At 36.5% G+C, this 22,673-nt stretch overlaps 3 protein-coding genes across 3 annotated transcripts; 2 read left to right on the forward strand and 1 right to left on the reverse strand.

Moving 5' to 3' along the window:
• Window positions 1-2,198: 2,198 nt before the first annotated feature.
• Window positions 2,199-13,999, forward strand: LOC110688024 (alanine aminotransferase 2-like). The gene is made up of 15 exons (XM_021864688.1): window positions 2,199-2,709; window positions 3,292-3,342; window positions 3,771-3,821; window positions 4,204-4,269; window positions 4,347-4,408; window positions 4,712-4,790; window positions 5,152-5,256; window positions 5,358-5,468; window positions 5,673-5,810; window positions 10,329-10,403; window positions 10,537-10,657; window positions 10,752-10,906; window positions 12,933-13,007; window positions 13,082-13,285; window positions 13,593-13,999. Exons 1-15 carry the CDS (start codon window positions 2,521-2,523, stop codon window positions 13,707-13,709), a joined length of 1,599 nt encoding a protein of 532 aa, XP_021720380.1. The 5' UTR covers window positions 2,199-2,520; the 3' UTR covers window positions 13,710-13,999.
• A 3,656-nt stretch (window positions 14,000-17,655) lies between these two features.
• On the forward strand, window positions 17,656-19,516 carry LOC110687714. The gene is made up of 3 exons (XM_021864335.1): window positions 17,656-18,028; window positions 18,497-19,129; window positions 19,269-19,516. The coding sequence occupies exons 1-3, from the start codon at window positions 17,656-17,658 to the stop codon at window positions 19,514-19,516; spliced, it is 1,254 nt and encodes a 417-aa protein (XP_021720027.1).
• A 1,231-nt stretch (window positions 19,517-20,747) lies between these two features.
• LOC110687715 (protein MAIN-LIKE 1-like) lies at window positions 20,748-21,587 on the reverse strand. The gene has a single exon (XM_021864336.1). It carries the CDS (start codon window positions 21,585-21,587, stop codon window positions 20,748-20,750), a length of 840 nt encoding a protein of 279 aa, XP_021720028.1.
• Window positions 21,588-22,673: the final 1,086 nt, after the last annotated feature.

Here is a 22,673-nt window from a genome sequence, read left to right on the forward strand (position 1 = left end):
CCCAAAAACAGCCCCAAATTAAAATCGCCTGGAAAACGCCTATAGATGACTTGACAACTTGCCAGAGATGTTGCCGGAAAAAGGACGTGGAAGTCGAGCACAAATGCCTACCCTAATCGCCCTTAAACGAGAGGAAATTTTTTTATTATTATTATTATTATTATTATTATTGTTATTATTATTATTGTTATTGTTATTATTATTATTATTATTATTATTATTATTGTTATTACTACTACTACTATTATTATTATTTTATTATTATTATTATTTTCTTTAATAATAATAATTATTACTATTATCATTATTATTGTTAGTAATTTTATTAGTATAATTATTATTATTAAATATTAATTATTATTATTATTATAATTATTAAATATGAATTATTTATTGTTATTATTAAATATTAATTATTATTATTATTATAATAATTCAATATTAATTATTATTTTTAAGTAGAGCACAACAAGACTCAACAGAGCAGTTCTAAAGAACAGGGCCTTATTTTAAATTCGAGTCGAGCTTGATTTCAAGTGTTACATTAAAAAATTTGTTAATTAAGCCACGTGAATTATTTTTTTTGGTTTGAAAACTATATTGAGCGGTTGAGCCTAACATAAAAGCACTAACCTCTCCTTTTTTTTTTTGAACAATACATAAAGATTAACCTAAACCACCCTATTTTATCAATTGGATTGTTGTACCATTAACTTTTTCTTTAACTTAGAATGACCATTTGTAAGTGGGAGAGGAAGAAAATAAAAAATGAAATGACTATTGGGGACATTTTAACTAAATACTTGATAAAGTTTTTTTTTTGGAAAACATAAATTTAAAGAAAATAGAACATGATTGTGTCCTCCACAGTTTAACTATGCATTCCTTTATTTTAAAATGTACTCCGCATATTCTTTGCAGCCTAAAGCACATTATGCAAATTCATGTAAGATCTAACTTTTTTATATTTGCCAATTTTATTTATTTATTTATTTATTGTTTTTTTTTTTTTTTGAAGAACAATAACTTACCAAATAATGTAGTTGTATTTAGAAGGTGATTCAATTCAAAAAAAAAAAAAAAAGTTTATAAGGTGATTTCTTACAAAACAAAATATTACTCCGTATAAGGCAATTTCTCACAAATTATAGCGAAAAAATCACCACTTATTACTGTTTTCATTTAAAATTAGCATAAAATCCCAATAAAACAAATATATAATATCTTGTACAAAAAGAAAAGTTACCTAAAGCGACTTACCAGTACATAAAAAAAAATCTTGTATGACATAATTGAGATTTCCATAGATAATGTTAGAAGAAGATAAAATTCAATAAATACACTACATTTTAATAAAATTCCCGGCGTACTGGCCACGTCATTTTTTGTAAACTTGATTTTTTTTAAAAAAAATAAAAAGCTTGAAACCGCTAATTGAATTAACGGTTCATTAAACTCAACCGCTAATTCAATTAGCGTTTTTTTTTTCCACTCATTTGCTTGAGCAAGCCAATCAATATTACAGTACATAAAACCGCTAATTCAATTAGCGGTTTTACATTATATGAAATCGTTAATTTAGGGTTTGTTTGGCATTGTTGTGGTTTTCTGTTTTTTGGTTTTTTGATTTTCAAAATCATATGATATATGTCATATAATGAATAAAAATTAGTCAAACTTATTAAAATCCTAATAATTTAGAAAACTGACAACAAAAAAGTGGAAACACCTTTTTCTTGTTTCCTGTTTTTGGTTTTGGTTTAAAAAAAAAACAGATAACTAAAAACAAAACACAATGCCAAGCAAGCCCTTTAGCGGTTTTGTTTTAAATTTGGCAAATATTTTTTTTAATAATTACTCTTGCTGACGTAGACGGTACATAGGAAATTTTATTAAAATGTAGCGTATTTATGGAATTTTGTTCTCTTCTCACATTATCCATGAAAAATAGAAGAATTCTAGTTGAATGTAAAAGTGGAAACACCTTTTTCTTGTTTCCTGTTTTTGGTTTTGGTTTAAAAAAAAACAGATAACTAAAAACAAAACACAATGCCAAGCAAGCCCTTTAGCGGTTTTGTTTTAAATTTGGCAAATATTTTTTTAATAATTACTCTTGCTGACGTAGACGGTACATAGGAAATTTTATTAAAATGTAGCGTATTTATGGAATTTTGTTCTCTTCTCACATTATCCATGAAAAATTGGAAATCAGATGACTGACATTAGCATAAATTCAATTTTCACACATTCGATTTCCCTTTTCCAAATTATTCTTCACATGAAACGGCATGACAGTGAAATACACACAAACACATTCAACCAGAATTCTTCTATTTTAGCGTCGAATTTTCCTGTGGGCGGCTCAGGAAGCTACACCTTGTCCAATACCCGAAATTTCTGAGATTTCGTGTCTGATTTTTCTAAGCAAAATTAAACCCACAGTTTCCAAATTTCTTCCTCTCAAATTAAATTGTAAATTAATATAAATATTTTGTTCGGTTTTCTGGCAATTTAGCGGTAATGCGGAGATTCGTAGCAGAGAGAACAAAACATCTCATCAGGAAAAACTTTTTAAGTTCTTCTAATAATCACAGTTTTCTTTCATCTCAGTCTTCTTTCTTTTCTTCTTCTTCAAGTTCTTCAACAATTGTTGATCCTTCTTCAATGGAGTCTTCATCTGGAGTTACTCTTCAAACCATTAATCCTAAGGTTTGATTTTATAATCCCTCTTCTTTGATTTTGATGATTTAATTGATTGATTTGGCATCTGGGTTTTGTTATTTGATTCATTTGCGTTAATGGGTGTTGCTGATTTTTTGTTTTTGAATCTGGTTTTATGTTTTGTCATTGTTTTAGCTTCATATTGTTGATGACTATGATGAGTGTAATGGGTTTTGTGTTTTTACCATCTGGGGTTTAATTTAATTTGTGGAAAATGATAGGGATCCTCACACTATGATTAGTTTTATATGGTGGGACCAATGTTAAATACTTAGTATATTGTTATTGTGCTGTTTGTATGATAGGATTATAAGGAAAAGATGAATTTGTGTTGTAATGAGACTTATGAGAGTATGATACACCTCCAAATCCATTGTAAATATCTTTGCCTTGTTCTGTTTGGGTGATTGAGACAAATGAGCTTGAAATGTGTTATGTGTATACTGTTTCATTAGGAGAATGTCTTTTTTGGTTGCTTTTAATCTATTGCTCTATACTGTATATTACTGGTCAAAGCTTTATTGTAATTGATTGAGTTGTTAACTTATGATGATGTATTGATCCTGCTAGGTCTTGAAATGTGGATATGCTGTTCGTGGAGCGATTGTTACCCAGGCGGAGGTAAGAAAAGAAATGAATTGATTATTGTCTTTGTTAAGAACTTAAGATGATTTTATACTGTTTTTGCTTGTTTTCAGCTTCAAATGCCATGTATAGCTCTCTGACCCTCTGGTTCACATTAGTGAAGTGTCGATATAAACAAAACTATTATTGTTTCAAAAGTATTGACAGTTTACAGTTACAATGTAAAATATGACCATTTACTTCTGTGTATGATATTCTAATTGAATTCTAAACATGAGGGTTAATTAGTAATGTTAGATTCCAATAATTCTCTTAATGTATGTTCTATAGCTTTGAACAACTCTTGTTCTGAAAAAAGGGGGATTATGATCAACTGAAATGAATAAGAGTACTGCTTTACGGGTCGGTGTGTCTTCTGCAATACAATTTCTTTTCTGATAGTGCTGTTATATTTCTTCTCGCAGAAATTGAATGAACAATTGAAGAAGGAACCTGGGACTCTCCCTTTTGATGAGGTATATATGTTACCCTCTCCTCCTTCAAAAATAAAGATTTGACGAAACTTACAGAACATTAATATCAGCAAATGTCTGATGCATGTAACTATATAAGACTAACAAAATTTGCCACTAGGGTTTATTAGCTATGTTGTGCTTATGCAAATCATTTTCACCTCCGATCTTTTCAATGCCACCTGTGTTATAGATCAGCACTTAAATGAAATGCAGACCATTTTTATGACTAAGAAGCATGTCATTGTGCTGACTCGTCTATCTAATCCACCTTCTATGATAAAAAGTTTGAATACCACATTTCTGTCATATAGAAGCTCACAATAATGTATATCTTGTCTCAAGATTATAGCCTCAAGTCCTCAACATTTTTTTATTTGTGCAGATACTTTTCTGTAATATAGGAAATCCTCAATCTCTTGGGCAGCAGCCGATCACATTTTTCCGAGAGGTTAGTCTTTAAGATTGGGAGTTTCACTAACTGTTGTATTAAGTATCATACTTAATGTTTATTTTGATTTGGATTAGGTCCTAGCATTGTGTGATCATCCAACCATTTTGGATAAAAGTGAAACACAAGGACTCTTCAGGTATTTTCTTCGTAGTCCATTTTTTTTCCTAGTTCAAAACTGTCGAGGCATATAATATGGAACATATGTCTCTTGATGCTTTTTTTTCCTTTTCTTTTTAAATAAAAATTGTACCTAAGCCAACTTTGCTTTTCTATAATGGATAGTTGCTGATATTAACAGACCAAAAGCTCAATTTTGCTGCCTCGCTTTAGACTTGTTGAGTTGTTGTGTTCAATTGATCAATACAATTATACAAGAGCATTGCAATTTAATTTGGGGCTTTATTATTTATATTTTCTTTGTTCCTTTCATTTAATGCAGTGCTGACTCAATAGAGAGAGCTTGGCAGATCCTGGATCAAATCCCTGGAAGAGCAACTGGTGCATACAGTCACAGTCAGGTGATTATTGGTTCATAGTTAAAGAAAAGTAAACCAAAGAGAGCAAGGATTGAATAACGGATGGAGGGAAATGTGCTAAAATTGTAGAATATTACTCTCCCCAATCAAATGGACCAATTGGTTGCTTGTAGTTTCTTGATTCGTAACCCTGTGCGCATCCGTGTCTTGCTTTTTTTCCTTACAAAAATACTTGCATTTCCTTTTGCTCATTCCATTTGCACAAATTGTCAATTTAACTCAATACAAGGAATTTTTTGTGCCTCATTGCCCTTAGGGGGAAAACAGTTTGGAAGTCCATAGATGAATAATGTTTTGCGTACCGTTCTGTAATGAATTTTTGTCTGGCTCGATCATGCAATAGGGTATTAAGGGATTGCGTGAAACGATTGCTGCTGGAATTGAAGCACGTGATGGTTTCCCAGCCAATCCAAATGACATTTTCTTGACTGATGGAGCAAGCCCTGGGGTAAGGTGCCTTTATTGAGTCATAGACTATGCTCAGACTTGTCTCTTCATGTTATATTAAATATAATGGTGAATTCCTTTTTTTTTTTTTTAACCCGATAGGTACATATGATGATGCAATTGTTACTGAGGTCAGAGCAAGATGGAATTCTTTGTCCCATTCCACAATATCCTTTGTACTCTGCTTCAATAGCTCTCCATGGTGGAACTTTGGTATGTTTACCTTAATGCTAGAAATATCCAGCAACTGAAGTCATTTTGAATGGTTTTTCTGTTTGGAAACTTCAGATAACTAACTACATTTTGCTATCTTTTATGATAATAATCAAAATCAATTATATGCCAGTCTCACAACTTTACAGCTGTCATATTGTTTGAATTTGTTTCACGGAAAGTAATCTTGTGCGGCATTAACAGGTTCCATACTATCTTGATGAAGCAACTGGATGGGGTTTGGAGATTTCGAACCTTAAGAGTCAATTAGAAACTGCCAGGTCAAAAGGTGTAACAGTTCGAGCCTTGGTTGTGATAAACCCTGGCAACCCAACTGGACAGGTGAATTGAATTCTTATTTTAAAAGATTTGACATTGACATATGTTTATCTTCCTCTAGTGGGTAAACTTAGGAGGACTATGTTAGAGCAAAGCTCGACAGTGTATGTAGAAAGAAAGTAGGAAGATTTCTTATATTATTTTGATATGTACAAGAGTACTTTATATAGGGGTGAGGGATGCCTTTTACATTATTGTGATGCAATGAAGAGTCAGAATTTTTGGCATTTCAACTACTCCTAATAACTCTAGTACATTCAAGTTTATTCACTGATTTCTTCACTAATTGCTGAACGCTAAAAGTCTCATTTACTAACACTCCTCCTTGAGACTTTTGGCCATCATACCAAGCTTGAGTCTGAGAAACTCAAATTTGCTTTTTTGTAAAGCCTTGGTCAAAATGTCAGCGAGCTGGAACTCAGTAGGACAATGAATCAGCTTCACTTCTTTCTCTTGCTCAGCTTCTCGAAGTGCATAATACTTAATCTTCATGTGCTTTGTCTTGCTGAAACAAACTGGATTTTTTGAAATAGTAATTGCTGATTTGTTGTCTACTAGAACTTCAGTAGCTTCTTCCTGTTTGTGTCTCAAGTCAGCAAGTATTTTCCTGAGCCACACAGCTTGATTAACAGTTGCCGATGCTGCAATGTACTCGGCTTCAGTTGTGGATTGAGCTAGTACTTCTTGCTTCTTCGAAATCCATGAAAACACTACAGATCCAAGTGAAAAAACATATCCCAGAGTACATTTCATGTCATCGTTTGAACCACCCCAGTCACTGTCTGAATATGCCAACAATTTGGAGTTTGCACTTGCGTTAAACATAACACCAAAATCTGAAGTTCCTCTTATATAACTGAGCACTCTTGGTTCACTCATGAACCTTGAAAGCAAACTTGCTGCGAACATCAGATTTGGCCTTGTGGCTCTTAGGTAAAGTAGACTTCCAACTAAGCTCCTGTACTGCCTAGTGTCAGCTTTCCTTTGACCATCATCTCTGGACAGCTTCTCATTCACTACAAGAGGTGTACTGAGTGGCTTGCAGTTTCGCATATGGAATTTCTTAAGAACATCATTTGCATATTTCCTTTGAGAGATGAAGATTCCATCTTCAGCTTGATGAACTTCCATCCCTAGGAAATAATTCATTAAGCCTAAGTCTGTCATTTCAAACTTCCTTTTCATCTCCTCCTTGAACGAGAGGATCATCTTTGAATTGTTTACCGTGACAAGATCATCAACATAGAGTGAAACAATGAGCAAATCATTTTCTCCTTGATTCTCACATAGAGAGTGTGCTTATTTTTACTTTTGTTGAACCCTTGTGCAAGTAGATATGAGTCAATCTTGCTATACCATGCTCGTGGCGCTTGTTTTAGCCCATAAAGAGCCTTTTTCAGCTTGCACACTTTTTCTTCTTGCCTTTCAATAGCAAATCTGGGAGGTTGTTTCCTCCTGTGTCAAGCCACCGGAGCAAATGTATCTCCATAATCAATTCCTGCTTGTTGGGAGTATCCTATGACGACCAATCTAGCCTTGAACTTGCTTATGGTCCCATCTTCAATTTGATTTTGTAGATCCACTTGATGCCAATCACTTTGCGATCACTTGGTCCATCAACCAACTTCCAAGTCTGATTTTTCTTGATCATATTGATTTCATTTTCCATTGCTTGCTGCCACCTTTTGTCTTCAAAAGCCTGTCATATGTCTGGGGCTCTTCAAACACCAAGGTAACATCTTTCACATTCCTCGTACAAATCCGAGAGAGACTTCTTACCTCTAGGACCCGTGGCATTATCATCATCACTAGTTTCGCCAGTACCATTTCCAGCTTGTATAGGAGTGGAAGGAGCTTCTTCGATATTCTCATCTCTAGGTTCATTATGCACTCCATTGTCAACTTGAAAAAAATTCTTCTCAACCTTCTCTTCTTCCCAATTCCAACTTGCATCTTCATCGAATTCAACATCTCGACTGATCATGATCTTTTTATTGCTAAGATTGAAAAGTCGATATCCTTTGGCTTATGAATCATAGCAAGGAAGATTCCTCTTTCGGCTTTTGCATCTAGTTTGCTTCTCTTTTGAGATGGAATATGAGCATAGCAAACTGATCCAAATACTCTGAAGTGTTTTGTTGTTGGCTTTCTTCCACTCCATGCTTCAATTGGAGTTTTGCCTTGAACCGCTTTTGTGAGCAGCCTGTTCAAGCAAGCAAATAAACAGATGTGCGAACTGCTTTTCCCCAGAATTTTTTTGGCAGATTTTTCTCACTTAACATACAGCGAGCCATCTCATCACGGTTCTATTCTTTCGTTCAGAAACTCCATTTTGCTGAGGTGTATAACCCACTGTAAGCTGATGTTCAATTCCCTCATCTTCACAGAGAAAGTATATTCCTTGCCTCAATTTGATCTGATTTTTTGTAGTTTACAGCACTTTGAGATTCTGCCATTGCTTTAAATTTTTTGAAAACACTGAAAAGTTCAGATTTTTCTCTCATGAATACACCCACGTCATGCAGGTGAAATCATCGATAAAAAGGATGAAATACTTGTTTTCACCTAGAGATAAAGTTCGATGAGGTCCACAAACATCAGTGTGAACATCTCCTTCGGGAAAGGCAACCTATGTTGCTTGCCAAATTGACAAGACTCACAAAGATCATTAGATACACAAATTGCAGGAAAATCTCTCACTAGATTTTTCTTGTGAAGTTCATTGAGAGCACGCATATTAAAGTGTCCATACCTCCTATGCCATAGCCATGTGTTGCTTGAGTTTGCTGCATTCACATTCTCTACCGGATAATCCCACTTCAATAGAAAGCTTTTGTTTTCCATCGGAACTTTTACAATCTCTTTCTTATTCGAGTCAATGATGGTGCAATGGTTATTCTCAAAGACAAGTGAATAACCATTGTTGTCCATCTGAGCAACACTAAGCAAACTCTCATTCAAATCTGGAACAAGACATCATTGATGTACTTCACACCTTTCTTGGTTTGAACACCAATTGTGCCTTCTAGTGGACTGTACAACAGCACCATTCCCCATACGAACTGGAACTTTGATGGAAGAGTCAAGCTTGCAAAATAAGCTTGAATTGTTTGTCATGTGGGATGTGCACCCACTATCAATCATCCATCTTTCCAGGCGCTCATCACTTGACGTGCATAAAACAAATAGTCTTCTGATTCATTGGAAGCACGAGCATTTGTGTTTGACGATTGTTGCTTCTGTTTGTGCCAACAATCCTTCTCCAAATGGCCTAGTTTTTTGCAATGGCTGCACTTCGGTTTCCCCTTATGATAGCAATCTTTTTCAAGATGATTTGTCTTATTGCATATACCACATGGATGGAATTTCCCTTTGGACTGTGGCTGCTCCTTGTCTTTTCTGTCAGATCGTGGGGCCCCTTGATTCTTCCGGTTATTGCCTTTGTTGAATGGAAATTTTTTATGAGACTTTGATAGAAAAGCAATCTCCGAGGGTGGGGTCATCCTTTGCAAATTTATGCTCATGGGCAAGCAGCGAACCCATTAGCTCCGTCACACTGAGTTTTGTGACGTCCTTAGATTCAACAATTATTGTGGACATTGTGTTGAACCTTCTGTCCAAAGATCCTAAGACCTTTTGCACTATTTTTGCATCCGAGATCTCTTCTCCATAAATCTTCATTTAGTTTACAACTTCCATGAATCTAGAAGTGTAACCTTTTATATCCTCATTCTCCTTCATCTTCATATTATCATATTGACTCCTCAAAGTATTGAGTCGAATATTTCTGATTTTTTCATTGCCATGAAACTCCTCCTTAAGAAGACTCCAAGCTTCTTTTGCCGATGAGGCTCTCATGATCTTGGGGAAGATTGTGTCAGAAACACAATTGATGATATGAGATAAGGCTCTAGCATCCTTCATCTCATCATCACTATCTTCTTTAATTGTGCTTCTGTGTACTGCACTCCTTGTTTTCGTACAAAACCAATTTCCACTATCTCCCACAAAGCACTTGCTTTTAGAAAAAGCTTCATTTTTATGCACCAATAATCATAACTCTCTCCTGTGAAAGTAGGAGGTGCTGGCATAGAAGTTGTGGAAGAGGTTGACGTTGAAGCCATACTTCAACTGCTCAGTTTCTTCTTCTTCCAATCTTCTGGTTTTTTTTTTTTTTTTTATTTTTTTTTTTTTTTATTTTTTTATTCAGGCCCTTTAGATCATAAGGCTCTTGATACCAATTGTTAGAGCAAAGTTGGACAGTGTATGTAGAAAGAAAGTAGGAAGATTTCTTATATTATTTTGACATATACAAGAGTACGTAGGGGTGAGGGATGCCTTCTACATTATTGTGATGCAATGAAGAGTCACAACTTTTGGCATTTCAACTACTCCTAATAACTCTAGTACATTCAAGTTTTTTTACTGATTTCTTCACTAATAGCTGAACACTAAAAGTCTCATTTACTAACAGACTACTTAATTGCTGGATCTTTGTGACATATTGAAAATTGCCTTCAGGTTCTTGCTGAGGAAAACCAGAAGCAAATTGTTGAATTTTGCAAGAAAGAAGGTCTTGTGCTTCTGGCAGATGAGGTGATATAGCTAATTATAGATATCTGTCATTATTTAGTCTATTTAGTCTATATAGATAGATGCTAGATGAATCTCATTTGAGTTTAATTTTCTAACCAATCAGCCATTGCTTGTGCTATGATGTCTTAAACAGGTTTACCAGGAAAATGTGTATGCTCCTGACAAAGAATTTTACTCATTCAAGAAGATTGCGCGTTCTATGGGACATGAGGAGAAGGATATTTCCTTGGTTTCTTTTCAGTCAGTTTCCAAAGGTGCCTTGCTCTTGTGCCTGTTGTGTAATATTGATAAGATTGATTGTGCTGTTTGTATTAAACTAGTTTGTCTCTCTTTCTATTGTGGCTCTAGGTTATTATGGAGAATGTGGGAAAAGAGGAGGTTACATGGAAGTTACAGGTTTCAGTGCAGATGTAAGGGAACAAATCTACAAAGTTGCTTCAGTCAATCTGTGCTCAAATATTACCGGTCAGATCCTCGCCAGTCTTGTCATGAGCCCACCTAAGGTAATTTATTTTCCTTCTGTTTTTGCTGTATCTATTCTTGTTTTTTGGTTTCGATTGGTAATTAATAATACTCATTCCTTGTCTCTGTGTTTATTTTCCTTTCGCTTGGTGTGTGGGTGGGGTGGAAGGGGGAGGGGGTGATGGCCGGATAATAGGTCGCTATCTACTATCCTAGATCAAATCATACAATTTATATACCTACATTTCCACTACCTAGATAGTGATAAGCAAGGGTTGAACCACAAAGAAAACGGGAGAAATGCACGATTAAGGTGAAATCAAGAATCTATTGCAAGGTAAAGAGGGGTATTTTGAATTTTTGTTCTTCTAAAGGAATTAAAGCTACCACAATTAATAAAAGCAACCAAATGAAATGAAGTCAAACTAAATGAACTAAAATGAAGTTGAAACACTAGATTAAAGAAATATGATCAAATCACTATGGAGAGGGGGTTCCAATCATGATCAACCAAGGAAACAATGAAGATTAACATGGATAAATGCTAAGGAATATTAATTCTACCCAAATAATTCATTCCCATGCAATTATTCAAGCAAGATGATGAAGTGGATCAACACTAAACTAGATCATTCCCATGCATCCAATTTAGAAATCAAGTAAATGGAATTAGAGGTGCACATCAATAATTCCAAGCAATTTAAGCACAAAATCATCAACTCAAAGCAATATCCAATCAATCAACACCATTATCCAAGCTATTCATGATCTTCACCCCCTTCCCTAGCTAGAAATCTAAGGTAGAGGAGAAATTAGCCATCAAAGCTACACTAAGCATAAACTCAATCTTAACCAAACAAAACACGATTCAAAATCAAAGTAAATCAATCAAACAAGTAAAATCAAGGAAATAGATGAAGATCAACAAAATCAAAAGCAATCAAACAAAATATAAAGGAAGAAGTTAAGAGATTACTAATATGAAGCTTGATTGATGAAGAAAACATGAAATACTTGCATTAGATAGAAGGAAAACTTGAAGAAATCTTGATTATAATGATGAAACTTGATGATTAAGCCACTTTCTCTCTCTAAAATCTCTATTGTTTCTCTCACCACAAAGTTCTAGTAATAATTGGAAACATTAGATAATTCACAAATTCAAGAAAAAGTCTATTTATAGTGCTTAAGAAATCCGGAAATGACGAACTAAGCCACGCCATCTCTAGCTGCATCGCGCCCTCTTTCATCAGGGTACGGAAAGGAGACCTCAAGGATCGCACCCGCGGCCTGGAACGCCGCGCCCGCGGTGGCTGATGGAGAGGCCTAAGGAGAGGCTGCGGCGCTACAATAGGGGAAGTCAAGTCATCAAGTGGCCGCGCCCGCGACTCCAGACGCCGCCCCCACGGTGGTCAGTGGAGAGCTCTCTCCCAGGGCGCGGGCAGCCATCTACAGGTTCAAATGGGAACTTCCAAAATCAGTTCTCCGCGCATGCAGCTCATACACCTGCGCCCGCGGCTTGCTGGAAAGTTGCGCGCCCTCTCCAAGCTGCCATCTCTCCCTCTCCTTGGCTAACATAGCTTGTCTTCTTTCTTCTAAAAGCACTAAAAACCTACATAAGAAAAGACAAAAATGCTAGAAAACACAAGAAGAGATAAAAAAAGAAGAAAAACACGAAAGGAAGCAAATATAACCAAAATAAGAGTAAAAATGACTAGAGAAGGCACAAACAAGTGACAAATGGGGGTAAATCCTCCCTAAAGAGAGGTGAAATAGTGGCATAAATGCCACTCATGTGGGGGGGGGGGGGGGGGGGGGGGGGGGGGGGGGGGGGGAGTATATACAAGCTACGCTACTAGTATATATATTAATTACTACTATTTTGGTGACATTTGAAGGGCTGTAATGCTAACATTATGCTTAGCTTTGAAACTGATGTTAGTACTTGTATCTTTTAGTGCATTCTTCTTGGTTTCTAGAAACACTTTTCATGCCAATATGTAACTTGTACAAGGATGTACATCTTTTCTTTCATATACTAATATATGTGCATTCCATGTGATCTAGGTTGGAGATGAATCTTATGTAGCCTATGCTGCCGAGAAAGAGGGAATCCTTTCATCCTTGGCCAGGCGTGCGAAGGTAATTCAGATTCTTACTTTTACAAATACTGGTCATTGTATTTTTCATAAACTCAAGTTTTATTTTTCCAACAGACACTTGAGGATGCATTCAACAGCTTAGAAGGCGTGACGTGCAACAAAGCGGAGGGAGCCATGTACCTATTCCCTCGCCTTCAGCTTCCCGAGAAAGCGATAAAGGCAGCTGAAGCAGAGCACATTGCCGCTGATGCATACTATGCTCGTCGCCTGCTGGAAGAGACTGGCATTGTTGTTGTTCCAGGATCTGGATTTGGACAGGTTAGTTAATGAACAAGCATTTAAGGTTTGTTCTACTATTGTTGGAAACTTTGAATTACCGAACAATGTCATGTAATCTGGCCGAGGTTAGACAAGTCATAACAAATGCAATGTGGTAACTTTTGAAAAAAATAAAATTATAAACCATTGTAGTTGTTTTCTGAAAATTGGAATGACTTGGTGGTAAAAAAAATATAACTTGGAGATAATTCTTTGAAAGATGGCTTAATTCTGTTCCCTGTTTATTTTATTTCTGTTTATGGGTTATGGCTGAGAGGTTGACCTTGTATTGTGCTTTGTTTTGAAGGTCCCAGGCACTTGGCATATCAGGTGCACAATTCTTCCTCAGGAGGATAAAATTCCAGCCATTGTTGAGCGTTTAACTGCATTCCACAAGAAGTTCATGGATGAGTACCGTGATTGAGAACATCTAACAAACACGTTCTGTTAGTCATTCCTGACTCAAAAGTTTGGTGAACTCACATGGATGTAGTTTTATGTACCATTGTTTTGGGAACTATAGTCAGTTTGATTTTACTCTCACACAAAAATTCTGCATTTGTGCAGTCAAAGCTTTTTTTAGGTTTCCTTAGCAACATTTAGCATCATGGTTAGCTATCAGGATAAAAAAGAGCATCATGCTCGAATAAACTTTGTTGGGGAAGGCAAAATATGAGCATTATCAGCAAAAGTTTCCTTGATTAATTCGTGTTATCTTGCTGCCCTAATTCTTTCATTCGTTCTTTTTTTTTTATAACAGTACTGATGTGCTCAGCAGGATGACAAGGTCGGTGAAGGAGAACCTCTGCTCTTAATCCTGATTTGGGTATTAAGGCTTGAACACTCGACTTTGAGGTTTGATGTATATCACTGCGAATACCTCCATTATTGTCTAAAAACAGTGCTATTGAGGACTGAATTGGCTTGCAGCAGCACTGGTGCTGCAGCCTGCTGGACATCAAATAGGCTTTCAAGATTAAACTTTACATTCATCAGTTCTTCAGAAACAATTTGCAATGGCCTCAAAGTTTAAATCTCGGGTGGGAAACTCTCATTGCTTCATTGCTTCGTTATTACGACTTAATTCTAAACAATTACTTTGTATATTGGAGGAAATGTTTCTTTTCTTATACGAACTTATGAAGTACATCGTATCACATATTTATTTTATTGCAGTAATAATAATGATTAATAATGGTTAAAATTCATGTAATTTGACCACAAAGTAAAATGCGGCCTTTAGCTTAGGGATGGAGATAGTAATTTTTAAGGCAATAATTGGCTCTCATACATTTTCTTGTTTGAGCTCTAAGATATGACACAACACAAGGCTCAGGTGTTATCTTTGAATGGGCCCCATGCTCCTAAATCAAATTGGTAGAAAACTTTTCTCAAAAATGGTATGGATTTGCATGTACCTACATAGCTATATAAATTCGAAAAACTTGGCCTATTCATCCATTTAAAGGATTTCATAACTTTGGGATTGTGATCGGATGAAACCAATTAGGATGCTCTTTGGGGATTGAGATCTGTTATCCTTTCTTTCCTCCTCCCTCAACTTGGATCAGGTTAACCTACGCATATTATCCCTTCGGTAAAATCTTCTCCTTACCTATTAAAAAAAAAACCTACGGAGTATTATTAGGTAGTTAGAAACAAGAAAAAAAGTTAATGCGTTGTAGTTAGGCAGCTAACATGAGACAAGTTATCGGTTGTGCTGATACTTAACTTATAATTAGGCGTTATAATTATGCACATGAGTTCTACCATCTACATAGAAGACAACAAGAATAGGAGGATTCTAGCAATCTAGTAGCTCTCCACTTCTCCAAATCTCCAATGTTATGATTCCTTGGTAAAAAGTCTAAACAAGCCAACCTAAATAGAGAAATTATAAAGAAAGCAAGTAATTACATAAACATGATGATTTTCCTTTATTAGCTTTTATGTATGTATCCTCTTTAGTCTTTACAGTTTACTATCTCTAGGTCTTTTCAATGTGGAAATCAAATCAATGTCAGTGTGTTTTGGACGCATTATTTTGTTTTGGTTTGGGTTCCCTGCTTATGTTTCTTGCCTATGCAACATAAATCTTACACCACCTGACCTATGAAATCCCTTTCTTTCTTTCTTGTGCAATTTACCTTATAATTTATTTTCTCCTGACTTTATTTACTTCCACCTTATCATGTTTGTCAATGCAACTTTACTATCAATATCTTCGATTACTATGTACAATACTTGTACAAGATGAGATTACAATAACAATATCCCGTTATGATTAATTGATTTTGTTTTTTCCCGTGTATAAATGTATAAGATAAAAAGGTAAGAAAATCATGTATGAATAATATATAAGTCAAATTAGATGAAGTTACGGAGTAAAAAAAACAGATGAAGTATAAGGCCCTAAGGGGTTGTTTGCATATTGTCTCGTTATAACAACAAAAGGTTCATGAAATAATGACCTCTTGTTCTAAAAGATTTGAGATTTATTTGGGGTGAATTCTGTTAGTAAATTAGCTCTTGAATCTTGTACTACTTTCACTTTGCTTGTTACATCGCTTTCTTATTTCTCTTTTCATTCACATTGCAATTCCCAATGTTCACAATAACCTCTGTGCAACGATGTAGTCTATGCCTTTATAGCACATCATGTCTATAGTCTATGCCTACAATTATTGATATTGGAGTATATACTTGTTCTTATCTTGAGTAATTAAGTGGATGTAACTTGGTAAGATACGATATTCATCTAATATATACGAGTAAATGTCAATGAGTTTAGTTAGTTACGAGTAAATGTCAATTAGTTTAGTTAGTTACGAGTAAGATGTTGTGAAGGAATGAAAATCTCTTTATATTCTTCTTTCACTTTTAAAATCACAAAGTATCTTTTTGTGAACTGCTAAACAACGCTCCTATTTTAAAAGGCATCGCTGCCATTTTGACATGGAAGTATGATACTGCTCTTTGTGTAAGTTGTACTATATAATGGTCCATTATAGGATATGTTTGCATTATAATATCATTCCGACCCCTCCACTTACTACCACGTTGTTAAAAAAATTCCCGACCCCACCACATCCGGCCCCACTACATCCGACCCCACCACATTTGGTCCATCACCAAAAAATCCAAGTTTTTATTTTAAAAAAATTTTTATTAAGCTTTAGCTATGGGTTTAGGACGATGGATGATGACAACGTTCGTACACCGGAGGCATCGTCGGAGGATTCTGTAAGTCGTCGTACTATTTTTTTATTTTTTTTTTGAAAAAATACATCCGCCTAAAATTTCCGGAAACACCTAGGTGGATCCGCTTAAAGTTTCCGGAACCACCTAGGCAGATCCGGAAATTTAAGGCTGATCCGTACATCCGCCCAGAATTTCTGGATTTGCCTAGATGGTTTCGGAAACTTTAAACAGATCCACCTAGGTGGTTCTAGACATTTTAGGCGAATGTATTTTTAATTTTTTTTAGTTGATTAATTAATCAAATTTATTAATGTAATCTTTGTATTATTATTATAATTTTTATTGTGATTATTATTAATTTGTGATTAATTGAGTAATTAGTATTTTTATTGTTGTTGTGATCAATGTTGTAATTATTTGGATATTAATTATTGTTGGTTTTTTTTTTATTATTTGCTTATGTGATTAAGGTTTTAAATATATTACACTTATTATTAATATTATTATTTAACTTGTGATTAGTAATTCTATTAGTATTATTATTGTTTTATAAATATTGTTATTAATATTATAATAAAAGAAATAATATTGAATATTGTGTGCTTTATTTAATTTTCAAAGGATTTGGAGTCTGAAGACGGCGGTGATGGTGTGAATTATAGTGTCATGTCGTCACGAACACGTTATTTCCAACGTTTGATGATGCAATTAAATGGACGGATGTTGTTTCCATAAATCTAGGATTTATTTTGGTTAAATCGTCTTACAACAAAACCAAAGATGGTCGGCCGTAACGATATTTGAAAATGTGATCGGGGACGGAAGAGCAAACCGAGAGATTTGGAGAACGCGATACGGAAGGACACAAAAACCAAAGCTAATGCTTGTCCTTTCTACATCAAGATATATTATGAATTCACCACAGACAGTTGGAAGATCCGTGCAAAAAATGATAAAACTGGGACCCATAACCATCCAATGATTATGTATCAGGAGGGTTATCGTAAAATCAGTGGCTTGAGCCCGGGTGCAAAAAAGGTTGTGTGTGACATGACAAAGTTCAAGGTTGCACCGCGTAACATCATGGCAACTATTGCAGAGCAATTTCTATAAGATCATCCAAACATCAGACACATTTACAACTGCCGGAATGACTTCAGAGAACGGAGATGTCCGAAGGCAGAAGAGTTGTTCAGCAATTTCTTCATTTGTCAAGACAGAGTTTGTATATTTACTGGGTCATGGCCGATGAACTCGATGTTCTACAACATGCATTTATGGTGCACCCAATCACGGTAAACATACTACGCACATATCCACATGTAATCGGTATGGATTCCACTTACAAGACCAATCGATACGGGGTGTCGTTCTTTGAGATAGTAGGTGTAACACCGACAAATCAGAATTTCCTCGTTGGTTATGTGTTCATGCGCAACGATTGCACGGCAAGCTATCAGTGGGTTTTGCAGAGATTAAGAGAGTTGATTGGGTATGATAAAGAACCATCGGTATTTTTGTCTGACCGTGAACTTGGCCTCTGTGCGGCATTGAGAGAAGTGTTTCCAGGGACGTCGCATTTACTTTGTCGATGGCACATTAACAAAGATGTGGAGGCTAGGGTGACTGATATGTTAAAAAAAAAAAGAAGATTGGTGCGAGTTTTAAAAATGGAAAATGGAAACGTATCATGGATGCTACAATCGAGGCGGATTATAATGTTGATGTAGATATAATGAAAGCTAGGTGGGCAAGTTATCCGGCAGTGATTACTTACGTTGAGAGAACATGGCTTTGTCATAAAATCAAATTTGTGACATTTTGAACGAACCAAGTTCTTCACTTTGGTAAAACGAGTAATTGTAGAGTTGAGAGCCAACATTCGGAAGTGAAGACGTGGTTTGAATCATCGATAGGTTCGTTGTTATAATGTTGTAGTTGTTGTCTTTACTTCTTTTTAGTAATTTTAATAAAAATCATAATGTTTTTTATAATCTGAATCAACGGCAGGTTCTTTGGATACCGTATGGGCCCGAGTACATTGTCATATTGGTAATCAGATCATTGAAATTTGTAATGGTTTGGAGGCATCAAGATCGAAAATTGGTGAGAAGTACAGACAATTACCACTGTCACGTATAAATGGAAAAGTGTCTCAACATTGTTTGAAAATTCTGGATGATGAGACGACAAGGATGAGGGAGTTGAGTTACCAGGTGTATGAGCATTGTGGATGTGCAATGCGTGTGACCCATGGTTTACCATGTGCTTTCCAGATACATGATTCGCTAGTTGCACAGTCAGGCTTGTATATCAGGCAAATTCATCCATTCTGGAAGACCTTGGTTATTGGTGATGGTGTTGATATACCCGTGTTCGTTGACGATTCAACAGAGGAAGCTGCACATTTTCGTTCCCTGGTTGATGAGGTCATTGGTAGTGATCCTGCTATACTTCGAAATGTATCTCGCATCATTGAAGAGGAGTTGCATCCACATCATACAAACCTTGAAGAACCACATGTAAACCACAATGTTCGAGGTCGACGAAGGAATAATGATACCAAGCGTGATCCCTATAATTTCGAGCATGTAAACCGTCGAAATAGTCAACGTGGTACACAACAAACAGGTACGACCTCAGGTAAGTCATAAAATTAAACTTATTACGCCTATTGTGAATTACACGTATTTCATCTTGTAGCGTACTAATAAATGACCATTTATTTTGTGCAAAAGATCAATGTGACATCAGCCAATGTAGTATTTGCACTTGCTTCCAGGACCGATAGTGCCTTACATCACGGCATGGAAGGATGTCATTGGTAATGGAAACTGTGGCTTTCGTTGTGTGGCTGACTTCTTCTTTGGTGATCAAGCACAATGGTTTACCGCTCGGGAAACAATAGCAAACGAGGTCGCCGCTTATCCAATGTTGTACGAAAGGATTTACGGGATTGGAAGAGTTGGGTTGAATATAGAACGTATTCGATGGGATGGTGGGGCGGTTGATATGCGACGTTGGATGTAGCAGTTCAGGATTTATTTCCTATTGCTACTTGGTTCAACGCAAGGGTGATTTGTCTCAGTATAGGGAACGTACCAACCTGCTACTACCCATGCATCATGGTGTTACCGTTGTGGGCACGAAGCACGGTCAGGGCACCCACTCGAGAGTTCGTGATCGCTAAAGTTGGTGGGTCACATTTCATCCGTCTTGATCTTGCACATGATTCACCTCTTCCCCCAATTGCAGGTTGGTGGACCGAGCACCACGAGCCAAGTGTTGATGGATGGGATCAGCAATATGAAGTTAGAAGGAACATGTGGGATGCATTAATTAGGCAATGAACTTATTTATGTACTTTTACTAAGGTTGAACAGTTGTAGCTATGTAATAAAGATTAATAAAAGTAATTATTAAACTAAGATCCAACAAAACCAAATATAAAAGTGTCCAGTTCTTACATTATATGCCGAATAAAGAGTACTGTAAAATAATTAAGACAAGTACTAAAAATGCAACCACTAATCCGAATAAAGAGTAATCTACAACCCCATCATCGCGTTCCAATCAACTACCAGCTGCTCAGTCATTGCCCTTAAGTCACGCGACATGTTGGGATACTCAGCAAGAGCTCTTTGGTGAATCTCCATGGATCGACTCATCCACTGAAAATAAGAAAACAACATATTATAGACATAACAATTATTGAAAGTCAGATTAATAGAATAATTAAACAAAACTACTAACATAATCCGTGTTAGTCCTCTCAGGTAGACCGTAGGAGCTCCCAGCTGCTGAACCCCAGGTGATACACGAGGGTGAGAAAATCTATGCAGCCACTGCATGTAACCAGGAGCGATCGTATGAGCTCAACGACCAAGTTTGGTGTGGGTACCTAAAACTACACTGAAAGATGAACCAGGGACAAACCTAGTCCACATCACAGATGTAATCTCGGTCGAAATTCTACCCAGTACATCTTCAAGTTGGTCGGTCTCTTGGCCTTCTCAGGCCTGATAATGCTCCTTGGAATGTCCAGCACGAATCCAAGTTGTCGAACCACTCGATCAGGCATGTACGGCTCAATGATGCTACGGTACTGGATGCAGCCAATAAATAAAGTGGTAGGCACGTGTCGTGCAGGATCAACTCCGTACGGGAGCCAGTTAACCTCACGGTCAGTCAGCTCATCCGGTCTACTATGAAAATCTAAGAGGCGCTCCATGCTCTTGTTAGGGCATCCCGATCCAACATCCTAAGTAGACGCACGAGGGATATTAAACTCCCTCGTCAAGGTACCCTGCTGAGGCCGAAAGCACGGAAAGTACTTGTAAATCCACGCTTGCAGAAGAGTGAGACAGCCAGCAATCGAATCAGTACCATTTCGTGATGTCGTACCCAATTGCCGATACAGGTAGGCTAGAGTAGCTAAACCCCAAGAGTACTCATTAATCGGAAGACCTTCAACAACAAGCTCGTGGAGGAAGGAAGGATGAGTGCGGTTACCACTCTTGTCTAAAAACAGCGATCCTCCTAGTACTAACCACATGTATGCAATACAATGGACACTAAAGGGCCTCTGCGCCTCCAAAGTCCTACCAAAAATCCTCTCAGTCAGCACCCCACTACCCTGCCAAATGGTTTTAGTACCGCACTTCTCATTCAACTTATCTGCAGTCATATCCATGGTAACCGAGCACGCGTCCCGTACGGCGTCCGTGCTAGGGGTAGTGGAAACCATGGAACCATCAACACGAAGCCTAAGAATATGGTACACATCGTGCAGCATGATCGTGATCTCCCCAAATGGCATATGAAATGTGTTCGTATCTGGCTGCCATCTCTCAACAAAAGCAGAAATCAACGGCCAGTCGAGACGCTTAAACATAATCTCGGGTAAGTGAGACAGACCACTTCCATCAATCAATTCGAGGTGCTCCTGTGCAAGATGACCTCGCCAATTAACCAATTTAGAACACAACTGTGTTCTACTCAAACAGCGCAAAACATTTCGCTCCTTCCCGCCCCATATATATGACGCCACTTGACCACCAAACCTAGGGATAACAGTCCCATCCTCAGGACCATCTGGCATCGGCTGCTGCACTAACCATGTCTTTGCTGAGCTGGTAGTAGGTTGACTCGCTTGACTACTAATAAATCTCCCATACTGACCCCTATATACTGTATGATAATCTTGAGGGTCCGAGTCTTCGTCCCGATCATCATGACTTGCCGGCTCTTCGACAGTCCACCCGACGAGTACATTGGGCGGTTCCCTTGTGACTGATGCTCTCCCGACCAACTACTAGGAGACCCATATTGCTGCTCATGACGAAGCGGTGCCCTCGTAATTAACCTAAACGACATGACTCCCTCTTAACAGACGCATTCAAACGTCGTGATATTGCATGACGAGCACCCGAACCCTCAATCTACATTAAATAAGAACAAAATCAAATCTCAGTAATAATTACAAATATAATTATTTGATTAAAGTTGAACAGCCGATATTAATATTCAAAAAAAATTATTTCAGAATAACACCACCACCAACAACATTATTAATAATAATAAGGACGATAATAATAATAATAATAATAATAATAATAATAATAATAATAATAATAATAATAATAATAATAATAATAATAATAATAATAATAATAATAATATTATTATTATTATTATTATTATTATTATTATTATTATTATTATTATTATAAACCACATATTTCGCAACAACAACAACAATCCTGTCCCACAAAAAAAAAAAAAAAATCAACAACAACAACAATAATAATAATAATATAATAATAATAATAATAATAATAATAATAATAATAATAATAATAATAATCACTTTTTTTTTTAAAAAAAAAAGCTCACAGGATTTCCGCCTAAAATATCCGGATGAACCAAGGAGGATCTGGATATTTCAGGCGGATCCACCTCGAACATTCGGAAATTTAAGGCGGATGGGTAGATCCGCCTAAAAATTTCGGATCCAGCTTGGTTTGTCCGGAATTTTCAGGCGGATTCCAGCTTTAATTTTTTTTTTTTTTGCGATTTTCAAGGGGAACATCGATCGTACCTACTCGCCTCCGGTGCCACCGCCTCGACCTCCGTAGGTCACCTGGATTCGCCGTGAGTCTGCCATCGCCGAACTTCTGCCCAGATT

Source organism: Chenopodium quinoa, unplaced genomic scaffold, assembly GCF_001683475.1.
Source record: "Chenopodium quinoa cultivar QQ74 unplaced genomic scaffold, ASM168347v1, whole genome shotgun sequence".
Taxonomy (NCBI): Eukaryota; Viridiplantae; Streptophyta; class Magnoliopsida; order Caryophyllales; family Amaranthaceae; genus Chenopodium; species Chenopodium quinoa.